Below are 20,053 nucleotides of genomic sequence, written 5' to 3' on the forward strand. Positions count from 1 at the left end.
TGTCCACTTTGAACACAAAAAAACTACACAGTAGACGTTATACAAGAAGGAAAAAAGGAAATGTTTTATTTAACGACGCACTCAACACATTTTATTTACGGTTATATGGCGTCGGACATATATAGTTAAGCACCACACATATTGAGGGAGGAAACCCGCTGTCGCCACTTCATGAGCTACTCTTGTTCGATTAGCAGCAAGGGATCTTTGATGTACCAGTCGTGGTGCACTGGCTGTAACGAGAAATAGCCCAATGGGCCCACTGACGGGGATCGATCCCAGACCGACCGCGCATGAAGCGAACGCTTTGCCACTGAGCTACATCTCGCCCCCTCATACAAGAAAGGCAACAAGAAAGAAAACGCCAGTTGACTGCACGTGAGATAAAATACAGACGTACCCTTGATCAATGTCACGCACCTGCACACCAAGGCTCATGGTCACGCACCTGCACACCAAGGCGCTCTCTCTCTCTCTCTCTCTCTCTCTCTCTCTCTCTCTCTCTCTCTCTCACTCTCTCGCTCTCTCTCTTTCACGCCCCTCCCCCCTCTCTCTTTTTCTCCCCCTCTCCCACCCCCTCTCTCTCTCTCTGTCTGTCTGTCTCTCTCTCTCTCTGTCTGTCTCTCTCCCTCCCTCCCCCTCTCTGTCTGTCTGTCTGTCTGTCTGTCTCTCTCTCTCTCTCTCTCTCTCTCTCTCTCTCTCTCTCTCTCTCTCTCTCTCTCTCTCTCTCTCTTCTCCTCTCTCTCCTCCCTCTCCTCACCTCCATCCCTCCCTCCCTCCCTCCGTCCGTCCGTCCGTCCGTCCGTCCGTCGCTCTCTCTCTCTCTCTCTCTCTCTCTCTCTCTCTCTCTCTCTCTCTCTCTCTCTCTCTCTCTCTCTCTCTGTCTCTGTCTCTATGGTGGTGGTGTTCAGTTTTGTAGAGAGTCGGTGCAAAAAGTATCTAGTTTTGAAAAAAAACACCCACCAATATAATTCCGACATGCACAGTATATTGGGGTGGGGTGCACAAGAGCACTTTATCTTTATAAAAAGCATGACTAAAAAATGTAAACTCCACCCCATATGTTTGAAAACATGTCAAGTTTTCTAACGATGACAAGCAGACTGGGAAGGAAGGAAGACATTTTAGTTATAGTCTGTCCAATCCTCCTACACAAATGTTTTTTGTTAATAATTTCAGTTTGGTTTGACGTAAGAAAAAAAGAAAAAAGTGTCGTGTAAATAACACAAAATTACTATTTTTATGTGCCGGTTACAAAATAATCTGCTGAGAAATAAATAACGTGTTGTAAATTTTATAGTATGAAAAAAAGCGTTCCCTGTGGGACGAATTATAGGTTATATGGCGTCGGACACATGGTTAAGAATCATAATGATGATGAGAGAGGAAACGCGTTGCTACCACTCAATGGACTATTCTTTCCAGTTAGCAGCAGGGGATCTGTCATATGCACCATTCCACATACAAGAAAGTACCTAGCACAAGTACTCTGATGGTAAGAGAGCTAGACGGACATTTCGATGTAGCTGGTGGCTCTCTTACTGTCAGAGGGGCGAGGCGTAGCCCAGCGATACAGCGCTCGCTTGATGCGCGGTCGGTTTGGGGTCGATCGCCGTCAGTAGGTCCATTGCTTTATTTCTCGCTCCAGCCAGTGCACCACGACTGGTACATCAAAGGCCGTGGTACGTGCTATCCTGTCTATGGGATAGTGCATATAAAAGATCCCTTGCTGCTAATCGAAAAGAGTAGCCCATGAAGTGGCGACAGCAGGTTTCCTCTCTCAATATCTTTGTGGTCCTTAACAACATGTCTGACGCCATATAACCGTAAATAAAATGTGTTGAGTGTGTCGTTAAATAAAACATTTCTTTCCTTTCCCTGTTGTTAGCTGACTTTGCAAAAGAGACCCGGGACTTCGGCTTATAATAAAAATAGTAAGGTGAATCCCCTTGGACTCTTTCAGTTTCTGTTTCCCTGTCGTTAGCTGACTTTGCAAAAGAGGCCCGGGACTTCGGCTTATACTAAAAATAGTAAGGTGAATCACCTTGGACTCTTTCGGTTTCTGTTTCCCTGTCGTTAGCTGACTAAAAGAAGACTGCACAATTTCTCGGGTAAATATTAGCATTTTATTTGATTTTTCTTTATAACTGCGTCTGAATATGTGGTATTCCGGGTAATACACACGTAAAATATCTACACGTTCAAGCGTGCAGAACAAAATTTCCCAGTTTGTTGGCCACTGGTAGTTGGTAAGTTGAATCTCTCCTAGTATAGCCGTCACGTATACACCACATATAGTTCATGTCTACATAGAACGTGATGTCATTTAGGGGTGGGGTGGGGTGAGTTACACACAATGTGTACATACACTGTGTTTTTATTTAACTTGAATTTTTATACCGATGTTGACCATCACTTTAATTTTGTTTGACACCCAATAGCCGATGTATTTTTCGTGCTGGGGTGTCGTTAAATATTCATTCGTTCATTCATTCATTCATTCATTCATTCATTCATTCATTCACAATTTCTTCTTTTATATATATGAAACCTGTCTAAACCGGATCATGGACCTAATGTTTATCCGATTTTTAGAGGGTCCCGTTTTAGAAGTTAGAAACTCTGGGTGCATTAAACTCAGCCGATTTTGACAGGATTATGTTATGTTCAGGGTCCAGTTTAGACAGGAATATAATATCATAGTTTCTTCTAATTATTATGTGTGTGTATGTGTTCGTGTGTTCGTGTGTATATATGTGTGTGTGTGTGTGTGTGTGTGTATGTGTGTGTGCGTGTATGTGTATGTGTGTGTGTGTGTGTATGTGCGTGTGTCTGTGAGTGTGTGTGTGCGCGTGGGTGTGTACGTGTATCTGTGCGTGTGTCTGTGTGCGTGTGTGTGTGTTTGTGTGTGTGTATGTATGTGCGTGTGTGTGTATGTTTGTGTGTGTGTGTGTGTGTGCGTGTGCGTATGTGTGTGTGTGTGTTTGTGTGTGTGTCCGTGTGTGTGTATGTGTGTCCGTGTGCGTGTATTTGTGTGCGTGCGTGTGCGTGTGTGTACGTGTGTGTGTACGTGTGCGTGTGTGTGTGTCCGTGTGCGTGTGTTTGTGTGCATGTGTGTGTGTACGTGTGTGTGTGTCCGTGTGTATGTGTGTCCGTGTGTTTGTGTGTGTGTGCGTGTGCGTGTGTGTGTGTGTACGTGTGTGTGTACGTGTGTGTGTGTGTGTGTGGTTTAAAAGTGCTATGTTTATTTAGTTGCAAACGAGTAAAGACTTGTGCCTTGCTTCGTTTATTTTTGAGGCAAGACGTAGCCCAGTGGTAAAGCGCTCGCTTGATGCGCGGTCGGTCTAGGATCGATCCCCGTCGGTGGGCAAATTGGGCTATTTCTCGTTTCAGCCAGTGCATCACAGTTGGTACATCAAAAGCCATTGTATGTGCTGTCCTGTCTGTGGGGTGGTGCATATGAAAGATTCCTTGCTACTAATGGAAACATATAGCGGGTTTCCTCTCTATGACTGTCAAAATGAGGATATATTTAACATCCCATTGCCGATGATTTATAAATCAATGTGCTCTAGTGGTGTCGTTAAACAAAACACAACTTTTCTTCATTTATTTTTGCCCCCCCCGTTAGTTTGGGCTAGGCGCTGCCTTGTTGGTTAGTAGACCAGTATGCACTTACTCATGTAACGTTCAGTGACTAATCTAGGTCGAACGATAGTTTGGGTAGAGCTATGTTTTCTCTCGATGCACCCTCTCCCTCCGCTTGGTTCGTTTTAATTACTTTAAAAACCTATAACACTAAATTGCCCTGGAAATTCGTCTCAGGACCTTTATTTCAAAATATTTCAGACTGATCATACCCTTGAACCCCACCTCCCCAATCTCGCTCTCTTCGGCACTATAACTTGTCCTTTGCTTAATTTTGTGATTTTGTGGAATTCTCTTGCAAAGACCTGGACCCACCCCTTCCACTCTAATGAAGAATTCTGCCAGCCAGTATCATACTTACAAGTGTCATATTTGACTATTTTTACATTTTTATTTTGTTATAAATAATTACAAATTAATCAAAAGCGCTTTCACGCCGTGTAAACAAGGATGCAACGAGAGACCAAAAGTTATCGGCCTAACTAGGACGTGCTTGAAGCCAATTAGTTTTTTGTTGAAGAATACCACTAGAGCACATTGATTTATTAATCATCGTGTATTGGATTTGACATATATTCTTAGAGAGGAAACCCGCTACATTTTTCAATTAGTAGCAAGGGATCTATTACATGCACCATCCCACAGACAAAAAAACAACCACCTTTGATATACCAGTCGTGGTGCACTGGCTGGAACGAGAAATAGCCCAATGGGCCCACCGTCGGGGATCGATCCTAGATACCTGATACCTTCCTGTTATTTTTCAAGGTAGTTCCCTTAGAGGTTAACACACGTCCTTCGGGCTCTCTTTGACGTATTTGCAGATGCTAGATCTTATAGACATACAGAGGTGTTTGGTAACAAATATATGCAGTTGTTTGATGCAAAGCCAAATGCTATTCGTACATTTGGTCTTCGAATGAAGTGTTGTTTTGTTTTGTCGATTTCCATCATTTGGAACACTTTGGAAACTCCTTCATATTTGACCGGCCTCGGTGGCGTCGTGGTTAGGCCATCGGTCTACAGGCTGGTAGATACTGGGTTCGGATCCCAGTCGAGGCATGGACTTTTTAATCCAGATACCGACTCCAAACCCTGAGTGAGTGCTCCGCAAGGCTAATTGGGTAGGTGTAAACCACTTGCACCGACCAGTGATCCATAACTGGTTCAACAAAGGCTATGGTTTGTGCTATCCTGCCTGTGGGAAGCGCAAATAAAAGATCCCTTGCTGCTAATTGGAAAGAGTAGCCCATGTAGTGGCGACAGCGGGTTTCCTCTCAAAATCTGTGTGGTCCTTAACCATATGTCTAACGCCATATAACCGTAAATAAAATGTGTTGAGTGCGTCGTTAAATAAAACATTTCTTTCTTCTTTTTTTTCCTTCATATTTTTTTGACCACCTTGGTGTATTACACCACCTAAAATTGTAATTGATCTTGCGCATCTGAAGAAAGATCGTACGGATGCTGTTGTAAACAAACAGGGAGAGAGAGAGAGGAGGAGAGAGAGAGAGAGAGAGAGAGAGAGAGAGAGAGAGAGAGAGAGAGAGGGGAGGACGAGAGAGAGAGAGGGCGGGGAGGGGGAGAGAGGGGGGGTCGGAGGGGGGGGGGGGAGAGGAGAGAGGAGAGGGAGAGGGAGGAGAGAGAGAGAGAGAGAGAGAGAGAGAGAGAGAGAGTACTACATGAGTGGGTCGTTGGATACCATTTATCTTACGGCGAGTTGTTAAAAAAACATATCTAACGAGGAAAAACGAGTTCGATATTTTTTTTAAACGTTTTTAAACGATTTTTTCCCCAGGTGATTTTGAAAAAAACAACCAAAACAACTTTCTCTGTTCCAAGTGACGCTGCTCAAAGCAAGATGGCGACAGGTCTCCGGGTGATACGGGGTCCTGACTGGTCGTCTGGAAATAAAGATGGCGGAGAGGGGCATGTCGGGACGGTGGGTATCCTACGGAACGGACCAAACGGCTGAAATTATCTGGGATAATGGAAACCAAACAACCTCGAGTATAGGGAAAGACAACAAGTTTGACCTGAGGGTGTTGGACAACGCTACAGTTGGTGAGGTCTTGCGCTGATAACAAATATTAAATTTGCATACTCGTTATTTAAAGCTGCAATGTCTCTTTGTTTTTGTGTTAAAGGTACATGTTGCGTCATGAAAACAGGTTTGATGATCTATATGTATATGTAGGATATCAATAACTTAGGAGCCTATAATTGGTTGCTAAAGAGTTATTCCACTGACTACCATGCGTTAAAATGTATGTCAACTGGATGGGAGCTGGTTAAATCAGACCTAACCCAAAGTGTATTCATCCATACCATACCCAATTTTGGTCAAAACGTACACATACCAAAATATACCTACCAAAACGTACCAACCGAAACGAACTGATATTTTGGTCAAAACGTATCTTATTAAAAAAAGTCTTCGTAAGATACAGTAAGAGCAGTTTATTGCTATATTTGGACAACTGGTTTAGTACTGACTTTTTAAGGTTGAACTGACTGAAAGATCCTTGCCAAATAAGGAATGTGTTTATTCCGACCCTTGAGTTACTGTTAATCAACGTAAGGCCTAATTAACAATGCTCTCATAAGCAACATTGCATCGTCCCTGCATGCCATTTTACGTTGCACTGCAAGATTCGCAAAGTGGCGAAAGTTCATCCAATTAGACAGAACATACGCTTCTTCCTTCTTTTTTTTAGGGGGGGGGGGGGGGGGGGTGCGAAAGACCATGACATGTTCCGAAGGGAGTACTCGGATTCTCCAACATAAAGAATTAAACAAAAGAAAGTATATATAACTGTCGCAAAATTTATGGGGGGGGGGGGGGCGGGACGAGCGCGCTCCTGGGGCCCAACCTTAGATCCGCCACTGGAACTTCATTACTATAGTAGTTGGTTTCTTTGGCGCAAAACCTGATATTGCTCAGTCGATCCATTCAACTGATTGGATTTTTTTTTCGTTCGAACCAGTGCACCACAACTGGTCAAAGGCCGTCGTATATGCTTTCCCGTCTACGTGAAAGTGCATATCAATAGATTTCTTGCTGCATTGAGAAATGTAGCGGGTTTCCTCTGGTGACTGTCAGAATGACCAAATGTTTGACATCCAATAACCGATTATTAATTAATCAATGTGCTCTAGTGGTGTCGTTACACAAAAACAAAACTTTTGCTGATATTGCAGATATAGCGTTTCGTATCTTTACATTCATGAAAAAAATATTTTGAACAAAATTAGCAAAAAATGTAAATATTAATGTTAGTGTAAAAGCCTGTACTAACTACTTTTCGTTAATACATGTAGTTATACCTTTGACTGCGAATGATATCACATTTTGTGTATGTGTGTCGTGTTTAAAACGAGTTTATCAGACACGGCGGAGCAGGGGTAGCTGTGGGTGTCTCTAGCCACCCCCAATAATCCTAAATTAAAAATAGTATTGGTAGAGATGAATTTTACTTGTAGAAGGCAGGAAATTGCATTTCATGACATCTAGTTTTCATTTTTTTTTTACGGGGGAATATACCCCCGAACCCCCTACAAACTTTGCTTTGCACCCTCGATATCAGTCAGCCACGCCCACCCCAATGTCTACTTGCTTCCGCCGTGCCTGAATAGGCCTACTTTCGATTGCGTATGATAGTGCACATTGTGAATTTGTGTCATATTTGCGATTGCGTATGATGGTGCACATTGTGAATTTGTGTCATGTTTGCGATTGCGTATGATAGGGCGCATTGTGAATCTGTGTCATGTTTGCGATTGCGTATGATAGCACACATTGTGAATTTGTGTCATGTTTGCGATTGCGTATGATAGCACAATTGTGCATTTGTGTAATGTTTTCGATTGCGTATGACAGCACACATTGTGCATTTGTGTAATGTCTGCGATTGCGTATGATAGCACACATTGTGAATTTGTGTCATGTTTGCGATTGCGTATGATAGCACAATTGTGCATTTGTGTAATGTTTTCGATTGCGTATGACAGCACACATTGTGCATTTGTGTCATGTTTGCGATTGCTTATGATGGCGCACATTGTGTATTTGTGTCATGTTTGCGATTGCGTATGATAGCGCACATTGTGCATTTGTGTCATGTTTGTGATTGCATATGATAGCGCACATTGTCATGTTTGCGATTGCATATTATAGCGTACATTGTGAATTTGTGTCATGTTTGCTATTGCGTATGATAGCACACATTGTGAATTTGTGTCATGTTTGCGATTGCGAACAAGCTTCATGCTATCAAGCCAGTCTTGAGAGAGTGGCAGTCCTCCTATAGGCAGTGCAGGAAGGATGAAATAGTTTTGTGTCGTGCTCGCATCGGTCATACATATTTGACTCATTCATTTATCTTGAAGAAAGATCCTCCACCACATTTTGCCGGAGTGCCATTATCTCAATGAAACTACAAAAAGATATATTTAGTCAAAGAAATGTGATTGAATCCTTTCGATTCCATACAGAACCTTTATTATACTTTTTACGTGATACTGACTTTTATTCTAAATTTTAATTTTATCTATCTGTGATATTTGTCTTTTTTTTACACAGTTCTTTACAGCGTGTGTTTATTTCACTGTTGAATTTTTATGTTGGTGTTGATAATCACTTTGCATTTACCAAAGTTTGACACCTAATAGCCGATGTCTTTTTAGTGCCAGTGTGTCGTAAAACATCTATTCTATTCTATTGTGTCATGTTTAAAACGAGTTTATTTATTTTAAAAAAATTAAGGTTATTGTACACATTAATATTTATGTGTGCGTGTCTGTGTTTTCATGTGTTAGCGCGCGCGTATGCGTATTGTACTCGATCACATATTTTATCTATTTTCTTGCAGGTATTCGGCATCAGAGCATCAACTGTGACGAGTGCGATGAAGTGGGTGTTGTGGGCATGCGCTGGCACTGTACGAGATGTGACGACTATGATCTGTGTTCGCTGTGCTACGTCACGGGAAATCACGATCTAACACATCCCTTCACCCGTTACGACACCCCCAAGTCGCAACCGTATGCAATATCTAATATATATATATATATATATATATATATATATATATATATATATATATATATATATATATATATATATATATAATCTTAGCTTTATCGATGCAATATATACTGACACACAATGAAAACGCAAAAACAACTTTTTATTGCAAATAACGACAAACTATTAATGAATTGATGGATAATATAATATGACATTAATGACTGGTATTCATGAGATACATTCACATGGAAACATGGCCATTTATCATCAGTAATCGAGTTGAATTCGTAATCGAAAAGTTCAGGCCACCCCCCCCCCCCCCCCCCCCCCCCCAAGGTCAGTATCTGGTGTGTCCTCCATTGGCCCGTGAGCATGCGTGAAGACGACGGGGAAAGAATTGGCACAAATATCTCAAATAAGCCACAGGAATGTTCCTCCACTCCTCCTGCAACGCCTGTACAAGCTCAGCGACATTACGCGGTGGTGGCTGGCGATGACGCACACGACGTCCTAACTCATCCCACATGTGTTCAATTAGGTTCAAATCCGGTGAAACGGCGGGCCAGTTCATAATGGTGATACCGGCTTGTTGCAGGAATGCCTGGGTAATTCTTGCAGTATGTGGACGGACATTGTCTTGGTCTTCGGTGACGGCGTAAAAGTGGCTGGAGAACTGGTCTTAGAATAACGTCAACATAACGTTGGGCTGTAAGGGCATCGTGGACAATGATGAGATCACTCCTGAAATCACAGTTGATTGCCCCCCATACCATCAGACAACCGCCGCCAAACCGATCACGTTCCCTCACACATCCGCCATGAGTAATGGTAAAAGGCTGGTGGATGATTACCATTCTGGAGAGCAGACTGTAGTCTCGCAGCACGATGTCGCGGTGTCATGATGTTACCGTTGTACGGGCGTCTGCATCTGAGTCCAGCCGTTCTGAGTCGACGGATGACCGTCTTCGGATGGATAGGCCTTCCATGACGTCCTATCGTGTTGCTTGCTGTCATCGTCGCAGTTCTGAACCGGTCACGGAGGTGGTGTCGTCGAATCTGCCGATCTTGGCGTGGGGTCGTAACGGGACGTTGACCAGGTCGGAGTCGATCACGGACACTCCCGGTCTGTTGATGACGTTCAACAAGTCGTGCAATAGTTGATGGATGGACTCTGAAGGTCCTAGCAACTTGGCTTTGCGAAGTCCCCCCTTGAACCATGCCCAAATCTCGCTCCCTTTGTTCTTCTCTGAGTCGTGGCATTCTTAATGTGACGAGGAATATGGCACCGTTACGTGACTTTTATGTGTCCACATACTGGCATTTCACGTGCATTGCATGCAGCATGATTGAGCATGTAGTGAACGCATTTCACACCATTTTGTGTGTTTATGCTATTGTATGTGTAACGAGAACAAAACCAGGATTAAAACCCAGACCAATGTACCAATCAATGGCTTCCTCTCATAAATTGTTATTTTAAGTCCAATAAATATATTTTTCATTATTCACAACAAAATATTGAAAAATATCTGTTTTGCGTTTTCATTGTGTGTCAGTATATAATCGCAGTTTTACCAGGAAACAGGAACTGTTTTATTTAACGACGCACTCAACACTTTTTATTTAAGGTTATATGGGGTTGGCACTTTTATCAGTCCAATCTCTAATATTTAATAGGTTGATTTTTTTTCAGTTTTGTTACAGAAAAAAAAGAAAGATGTTTTATTTATTATTTACCCAAGAACTCAACACCTTTTACCCAAGCAGTCCACCACGGCTGGTTTATCAAAGGCTATGTGCTATCCTGTCCGTGGGATGGTGCATATAAAAGATCCCTTGCTACTAATGAAAAAATGTTGCGGGTTTCCTCTCTAAGACTTAATGTCGAAATTATCAAATGTTTGACATCCAACAGCCGATTATTAATAAATCAATGTGTTCTAAAGGTGTCGTTAAACAAAATGGGGCGGGACGTAGCTCAGTGGTACAGCGCTCGCTCGATGCGCGCTCGGTCTGGGATCGATCCCCGTCGGTGGGCCCATTAGGCTATTTCTCGTCACAGCCAGTGCACCACGACTGGCATATCAAATGCCGTGGTATGTGCTATCCTGTCTGTAGGATGGCGCATATAAAAGATCCCTTGCTGCTAATCGGAAAGAGTGGTTCATGAAGTGGCGACAGCGGGTTTCCTCTCTCAATATCTATGTGGTCCTTAACAATATATCTGACGCCATATAACCGTAATTAAAATGTGTTGAGTGCGTCGTTAAATAAAATATTTCTTTCTTTTTTAAACAAAATAAACTAAATTTCAACACCTTTTAATTTACGATTATTATGGCGTCAGACATATGGTAAAGGACCACACATATAATTAGAAAGGAAACCTGATGTTATCACTCCTTGGGTTTTGGTTTTGATTAGCATCAAAGGATCGTTTTTTGTGCACTATCCCACAGACAGTATAATACATACCATGGCCTTTATTACACCAGTTGTGGAGCACTGGCTGGAATTAGAAATAGCCTAACTGTCCAGCCGAAGGTGACCGATCAAGCAGGTGCTCTACCACTGGGCTACGTCCCAACCCCAGTTTTATCAATATCGTATGTAATATGTAATTGCAGTTTTATAGATACAACAGAGAATATTTAATCGCAGGTTTATCAATGCTATATCAAATACTTAATGGCATCTTTTAATTGCATTTTATCAATACTATATTTAATATTTTCTCGCTATTTCATAAATATATTATCTACTATTTTATCGCAGTCCTGTCCTGGACGGAGGAGTCGGCGCTACAACAGCTCTGAATGTGCACGTTAATTCTCTTGAAAGTTTATCGCAGTTTTGTTGCTACAGAATCTAATATTTATTTAATCACAGTTTTATCAATGCAATATCAAATATTTAATCAGTTTTATCAATGCAATATCTAGTATCTAATCATAGTTCTATCAATGTCATATCAAATATTGTATCACAGTTTTGTCACTGCAGTATCAAATATTTATTCAGTTTTATCAATGCAATATTTAATATCCAATCACAGTTTTGTCCATGCAATATCAAATATTTAATCACAGTTTTATCTAATAATTATGTAATCACATTTTTATCAGTACAATATCTAATCATCTAATATTTTTTCGGTTTTATCAATGCAATATTTAATATCTAATCAGTTTTTTTTATCAATGCAATATCTAATATTTAATCACAATTTTATCGCTACAATATCTAATAATTATTTAATCACTGTTTTATCAATGCAATATCTAATATTTAATGTTATCGCTACAATATCTAATAATTATTTAATCACTGTTTTATCAGTGCAATATCTAATATTTAATCGTAGAGCTAGTACTGGATTACACTGTTCGACCACTCACAGGTGCTACTGATCCTAGTTTCGTCCTATGGACAATGCACGTCCACATCTTGCTTGGGTCGTTGATGGCTATCTGCAACAGGAAACCATAGTGCGAATGGAGTGTCCAGCTTGTTCTCCAGACCTTAACCCAGTTGAACGTATTCACACCGCCAGGGCCCGTGCTTATAAAGCTTTTAGAGTCTTGACTCAATCTCTAATGATGTCACGCACGCACAATTTATATTGCATCGTCATGACGTTAACATCTCAGATTCTGTTAGTCTTGAGACTACGGTTTTATAAACATAGGGCCACATACCCTGTATGACCTAACCATTGCACTTTGAAGGAATGCCCCACCTGAGAGAGACAAAGACACAGAGAGAGAGAGAGAGAGAGAGAGAGAGAGAGAGAGAGAGAGAGAGAGAGAGAGAGAGAGAGAGAGAGAGAGAGAGAGAGAGAGAGAGAGAGATTTTTTTTATAACCATAGGGCCAAGCCCTACAATTTGCACTTTTGAAGGAATGCCCCACCGGTGGCAGTATTCATGGCATGTGTCAACGGTGGGGCGGAATATGTTCACATTTCGCGAACACCTGATATCATCACTGTTTTTGACGGTGATTAATAATAAGTGCATGTGATCACAACTATACTTATTCCAGTGAGCTCTGCCGGTGCTAATTTTGATTTAGTAAACTAGTCAAGGAGTGGCAGTCCTCTTTGTGACGGTGCAAGTAGGATGAAATCTCCTGTAAAGGATCTTCTCGGGAGTAGTTGTGCTATAGACGAGACACTTGGAAGAGATTCATGGAATCAACCACTATTTTGCCAAACGACCACTCGACTCTGTAATGTGCAGATATACAGCCCTGATATTAGAGTTTTGTTTGATTAGAGAGTTACTAAGCCAAATAACATCCCGCTGGGTCAAAGTTGGAGGTGCACGGAACTTTTGATAGAGAAGTTAACACCACAAGTCCTGTGATTAGTGATACATGTGAGTGTGTTGGTTGTACAAAACATCAGTTTCATCTGGGCAAAACATGTATGCAATTTAATTTCATTTTAGTACCACTGTGTTAAGTAGGCTTGTGCTTGAAACATGTATGGGCTACCTGTAAATAAAAAGTACTAACAATTTGTGCTGAACAAGGATAGTCATAGACGCTACCCGTTATCTCTGAAATGAGCAGCTTGACCCCTATTTTTTCTGATTCACTTTATGGGTGAAGGGTGGTAGTATTTATATCCATGGTATTTATGTCGATTGAGACGCTGCAGGTAGGAGTTTCAGCCACATATGTTACACGATGCCATGTTATTAGGGCTAAGGTTCTCACACACGGAACTGACATTGCTCCGATGTTGTAAATTATGAGAGAGAGAGAGAGAGAGAGAGAGAGAGAGAGAGAGAGAGAGAGAGAGAGAGAGAGAGAGAGAGAGAGAGAGAGAGAGAGAGAGAGAGAGAGAGAGAGAGAGAGGGTGTCATAGGGTGTCTGACCATTATGTGTTTCTTTGCAGGGTGACTGTATCTGCGAGAAATAAAAGCCTGAAGGTGAACGCTCTGGGAATATTCCCGGGGGCCACTGTCGCTCGTGGGGCTCACTGGGAGCAGAATGATACAGACGGTGAGTGGTGACATCACTGTGATCCTCGGCAACGTCATCAGCATCATTGTTATCATCATCACCATCACCATCATCATCATTGTCATCATCATCATTAACTCATCATTATTATCACCATCATCATTGTTGCCATCATCATCATCATCATCATCATCAACATCATTGTTACTATCATCATCGTCACCACCATCATCATCGAAATTACCACCATTATCGTCATCATAATCACCACCATTATTCTCATCGTTGTTATCATCATCATCGTCAACATCATCGTCACCACCATCAATATCAATATCATCATCATCATCATCATCATGATGTTAATCATTGATATCACCATCTTCGTCACCATCACCAGTGATATCATCATCATCGACGACTTCGACATCATCATTATCATCGTCGTCGCTATCATTGTTCTCAACATCATCGGCGTTACCATCGCCATCGTTATTTCCTTTTTGAAAATTAATTTTCTATCCAGGAGTTCAAATTTCATTTGTGCAAAAACCCGGCATTTCCAACATTCTCTGCTCAGATAAATAATAACGTAAATAAAAGTGTGCGTATTTGTATCAGTATCTTAACCTGGAGACGAGTAACTGCTTAATTATGTTTGTGATCAATTGAAGTGTTCTGGATTGTCAAACACCCCGTCTTTTCAATAACATGAAATTTTACAAGGTACTGTCTCTCACTCTCTCTCTCTCTCTCTCTCTCTCTCTCTCTCTCTCTCTCTCTCTCTCTCTCTCTCTCTCTCTCTCTCTCTCTCTCACACACACACACACATAAACCTAACATTATTATTTTAAAAATCTGGCGTGCGCCAAACGATCACATTGAAGTAAAAGTTTTGTTTTGTTTAACGACACCACTAGAGCACATTAATTTATTAATCATTGGCCATTGGGTGTCAAGCATTCGGTAATTTGTGACACGTGGTCTAAGAAAAAAATCCGCTACATTTTTTCATGAACATAACGGGATCTTTTATATGCACTTTCCCACAGACATGACAGCACATACATGTACCACGACTTTTCGTATACCAGTCATTACGCAATGGTTGAGACGGAAAAACACCCTTTCAGAGAATAGGTCAACTGATGTGTTTCGATTCTATGACGCAAGCACCTGAGGCAAAAGGATCACATTATGACACTGGCTTCAATTTCAGGGGGGCGGGGGGGGGGGGGGGGGAGGGGTGAACGTAGCCCAGTGGGGAAGCGCTCCCTTAACTGGCTTACCAAAGGCCGTTGGATGTCTATCCTGTTGTGAGTGGAAATCATGGGGCGGGATTTAGCTCAGTCGGTTAATTGCTTGCTTGCGTCGCAGAATGGAACCACTTCAGTGGATCCGTTCAACTAATTGAGGTTTTTTGTCGTTCCAAGCAGTGCACCACAACTGGTCAAAGGTCGTGGTATGTGCTTTCCTGTCTGTGGGAAAGTGCATATAAAAGAGCCCTAGCTGCATTAGGAAAAATGTAGCGGGTTTCCTCTGATGACTACGAATCAGAATTACAAAACATTTGACATCCAATAGCCAATGATTAATTAATCAATGTGCTCTAGTGGTGTCGTTAAACAAACCAAACTTCTTCTCTTGCAAAAATGTAGCGGATGTCAAAATTACCAAATGTTTGACATCCAATAGCTGATGATTAATCTAAATCAGAGTTCTATAGACAAAGAAAACAAAAAAGAAACAAGAAGGAAATTTGTTTATTCATCCAGGCCAGTGCTTACAAAACCTGTTAGACTAGACTCAATCTCTAATGACGTCACACGTATACAATTTGTATGGTGTTGCCGTGGCGTTAAAGTCTCAGTCTGCATTCTAGACTGAACGTTTTATAAGCGCTGGGCTTGATGTGCAGTACTTACAGCGGAGTAATTGAAATAAACATTACTACCATTAAATTCTAATTTGGATAAACTATAAATATAATTATAAAGTTTATGTTAATTTATGCCAAAAGGTGGGCATGGCAAGACAGGCACGGTGGAATCATTGGTTACGCCGCATCCTAATTCACCAAGGTCAGCTGTGAATGTCAAGTGGCAGTCAGGGGAGGTCAGTGTTTGTCGTGTGGGTTACGAGGGGAAGGTGGACATCAAGTACACAGATGAAGCGCCTGGGGTGGAGTACTACCTACAACATCTACCCGTTTTAGGTAATATTATAATACATCTATATATCTTCATCAATAACACAGACGTGCACTACCCCAACATCTACCCTTTGACATACTATATGATTGCTTATTTAGATGATGTCTGCGCTAAGGCTCCTATTGACATACTATATGATTGTCTATTTAGATGATGTCGGCACTAAGGCTCCTATTGACATACTATATGATTGTCTATTTAGATGATGTCTGCGCTAAGGCTCCTATTGACATACTATATGATTGTCTATTTAGATGATGTCTGCGCTAAGGCTCCTATTGACATACTATATAATTGTCTATTTAGATGATGTCTGCGCTAAGGCTCCTATTGACATACTATATGATTGTCTATTTAGATGATGTCTGCGCTAAGGCTCCTATTGACATACTATATGATTGTCTATTTAGATGATGTCGGCGCCAAGGCTTCTATTGACATACTATATGATTGTCTATTTAGATGATGTCGGCGCTAAGGCTCCTATTGACATACTATATGATTGTCTATTTAGATGATGTCGGCGCTAAGGCTCCTATTGACATACTATATGATTATCTATTTAAATGATGTCGGCGCTAAGGCTCCTATTGACATACTATATGATTATCTATTTTGTCTATTTAAATGATGTCGGCGCTAAGGCTCCTATTGACATACTATATGATTGTCTATTTAGATGATGTCGGCGCTAAGGCTCTTATTGACATACTATATGATTGTCTATTTAGATGATTACGGCGCCAAGGCTCCTATTGACATACTATATGATTGTCTATTTAGATAATATCGGCGCCAAGGCTCCTATTGACATACTATATGATTGTCCATTTAGATGATGTCGGCGCTAAGGCTCCTATTGACATACTACTATTCTGATGATGTCGGCGCTAAGGCTAATACTGACATACTATATGATTGTCTATTTAGATGATGTCGGCGCTAAGGCTCCTATTGACATCACACCATCAGACTTAGAGCTGAAAGTGGGAGACAAAGTCTGTATAGAGTTAGAGGCATCAGCACTGAAACAAATCATGGAAGCCGGAAGTTTGTGGTCTGTTGGGATAGCCAAGGTTTGAGTATTTGTTGAATTATTTATTGTATGAAGTATTATTCATAGTTTACTCACGTGTATTACGTAAGCACGCACAAAAATACAGTGGATTTCATTTATCCATTCATTTGGATTTTATCTTGGATTTCTTTGAATCCAAGACAAAAGCAACCAGTAACCTGTCAGTGCATATGTATGAAATAATAATATGTACTAAATAAAAAAAAGCGGTCGGGTATTGTATTTATAAATGTTATTGGATATATAAACATAAGTATACTGATTTTGATTGCAGTGTATTGGACAAACTGGAGTGGTGACAAGTTTCGCCGCAAACGGAGACGTGAATGTTGAGTTTGGACAGATGAAGTACAGACTAGTGCCCAAAGTACTGAGGAAGGTAACACGTCTGTCTGTTTGCATGTTTGTCTGTCAGCCGGTCGTTCACCTACATACCCAACATAGACGTACGTGATCCCAAATTAGTGTGTGTGGGAGGCTTATTTTTGCCGGAATTAAACGAAAATACCCAAATCTGGATAAACAATGCCCAAACTTATATTTATATTAGCATTACTATCAAATAGCTATATAGGGTTTCAAACAAATCACTACGCATTTTTACATGGATTACAATTAATTTTGAGTAAAGAATGGTGGAAATACATGGTAAAAAGGTCTCAGGTTAGAATATTTTGTTCGAATATATCTATAATAGTTGGCCGAATATATCTATAATATTTGCCCGAATTTGAGGTTTTACTCCAGAACTAAGGAGGGTGGTGGTGGGTGGTGGGGGGGGGGGGGGGGGGGGGGGGGGGGGGGGGGGGGGTTTATTAATTCCACTTTTAATTGAAACGGGGCAATGCATAATTCTAGTACATTTAACATTCATTTAACATTTATCGTTACAAAGTTTCTTCTATTTTTAATAGTAAATGTGATACAATCTTTTTGAAATCTATGGGTCAGACTATCATTTGTCACGACGAGGTTGGCCAACTGGATGGTTGCGTTATAATTTTACCAACTTCCGACAATGAATCGGTTATAGGCTTTGTATACGACGAGAATCGAATTATAAGAATGCTCAGACTGGACAGTCGTAGAAGCCATGGAATCAGCGAGTTGGCCATCTCCGTCGTGATAGTTGGCAGTCTGAAACTAGCATTATACATGTTTTTTTAGTTCGAACCTCTAGAGGCTGGAAGTGTTGTTAGAATCACCGATGACATAAGCAAGGCAAAGATGTTGCAGGAAAATCACGGAGGATGGGTGGATGATATGAGCAAGGTAAGAACAAACTACCAACGAATAAATAAAAGAAAGAAAGAAATGTTTTAGCTAACGACGCACATAATATATTTTAATTACAATAAATGGCGTTGGACATACAGTTACACGAAGTTAATATAGTGACAGATAGAGAGGTAACCCTTATCATATCAATGTACCCTTGATAAGTCCTTGGGTAGAAAAAAGAATTTGAATACGGTAACTGTTTTGTCATTCAGATTAGTTTTGCCCTTATAAAGATCTTATGTTACTGTGCCCTGATTATGTTTTTATTCAGTGATTTCAACTTTGACTTCCATAGCTATTTACCGATTTTTGACAGAGTTATGGCCCTTGAGCTCAGGAAAAACGGAAAAGTGTTTTTCGGACTTTCTTTTTTTCCGCAATGCCTCAATATATTAAACTGAAAGTTTATGTGTAGCTTTATTATGTACTGTTACAGCTTAAGTTTAACTTTCATGGCAATTTACCCATCTCCCACAGAGTTATGGCCCTTGATTATAGGAGATACGAAACTTTGTTGGGCCCGGTAGGAGACATGTATTGCTAAAGGAACGGCACTGATATATCTAACACAACACTGATGATTAAGCACAATGTACATTTGCTTCGTGTACTTTCGCTTCTTGCAGGTTTTGGGTAAAGTGGGCCGTGTTAAGAAACTCGACGCTGACGGCGACGCAGTTGTTCTGTTTGGCAGACAACAGTGGAATTTCAACCCGGCGTGCTGCACCCCAGTCTCCGCGTCGGAACTGCTCTCGAAGTCAGACTCCGAAAATGATTCTGATTCTGATGATTCTGATGACGTAGGACTCACAGAGTGGTCACCTGGTTGGTTATTTAACTGTTTCTTGGATCATTTATTCTTCTTAACGCTAGACGTGTACCGACACGGTGATATAGTATCATAGTATCGTATCGCAAGACGTGACTCACGATACAATACATCGATTTATGGAAGCTGTATCGCGATACGTGACTCACGATACAATACATCGATTTATGGAAGCTGTATCGCGATACTTGGCTCACGATACAATACATCGATTTATGGAAGCTATATCGCGATCTACGTTCATGTCGTAAAGTCGCTGACCCTAGTTTTCAAGCTACACACTATTTCTGCAAGCATTGCACGCATCCAGTTTAGTGACTCTTATTGAAACTAATGTATTTCGGAGGTCTTTTTTGAACCGCACGCACGAACCGCATCCAGTCTATATGAGTCTTTAGTTTATACCTGTCTTATATGCAGGGCCATAGCTAGGATTGTGTGAGTGTGTGTGTATGTGTGTGTTTGGTGTGTGTGTGGGGGGGGGGGGGGGGGGTGTGTGTTTGGTGTGTGTGTGGGGGGGGGGGGGGGGGGGGGGGGGGGGGGGGGGGGGAGATGAATTCTTCACATACCTTAAACTGCTCAAACGGTTAAGAAGAGGATTGTTTTAAAGTTTCTATTATTTTACAGAATCCCCCCACTCGGCTAGCTACGGCCTTACTATATTACAAATCAAGCGATCAATCAATAATCTTTTAAAATGTGTTGATATGTTACAGATCTAGCGATCAACCAATAATCTTTATATATGAGTCATATGTTAGAGATCTAGCGATCAACCAATACTGTTTATACATGTGTCACAACAATACAATATATACATTCGTATTATCATTTTCTACATTTAGTAAGTAGACATGTAACTAATACTATACTGTACTTCTGTTATGTTATAAATAAATCGTGACAAACGGACCTTTGTAATATAATAATTATAGTATTTTGTCAACTCTCTCTGGATCCATTCTAAAGGTAGTACTAAACCAAATAACTTCCGGCTGGGTCAAAG

At 41.0% G+C, this 20,053-nt stretch overlaps 1 protein-coding gene across 1 annotated transcript; it reads left to right on the plus strand.

Moving 5' to 3' along the window:
- Nucleotides 1-2,065: 2,065 nt before the first annotated feature.
- On the plus strand, nucleotides 2,066-19,783 carry LOC121389681 (E3 ubiquitin-protein ligase MIB2-like). Its single transcript, XM_041521331.1, has 10 exons — nucleotides 2,066-2,111; nucleotides 5,447-5,712; nucleotides 8,520-8,691; nucleotides 13,579-13,685; nucleotides 15,667-15,861; nucleotides 16,790-16,935; nucleotides 17,212-17,316; nucleotides 18,105-18,209; nucleotides 18,845-19,043; nucleotides 19,764-19,783. The coding sequence occupies exons 2-10, from the start codon at nucleotides 5,565-5,567 to the stop codon at nucleotides 19,781-19,783; spliced, it is 1,197 nt and encodes a 398-aa protein (XP_041377265.1). The 5' UTR covers nucleotides 2,066-2,111; nucleotides 5,447-5,564.
- Nucleotides 19,784-20,053: the final 270 nt, after the last annotated feature.

Source organism: Gigantopelta aegis, chromosome 15 (assembly GCF_016097555.1).
Source record: "Gigantopelta aegis isolate Gae_Host chromosome 15, Gae_host_genome, whole genome shotgun sequence".
Classification (NCBI taxonomy): Eukaryota; Metazoa; Mollusca; class Gastropoda; order Neomphalida; family Peltospiridae; genus Gigantopelta; species Gigantopelta aegis.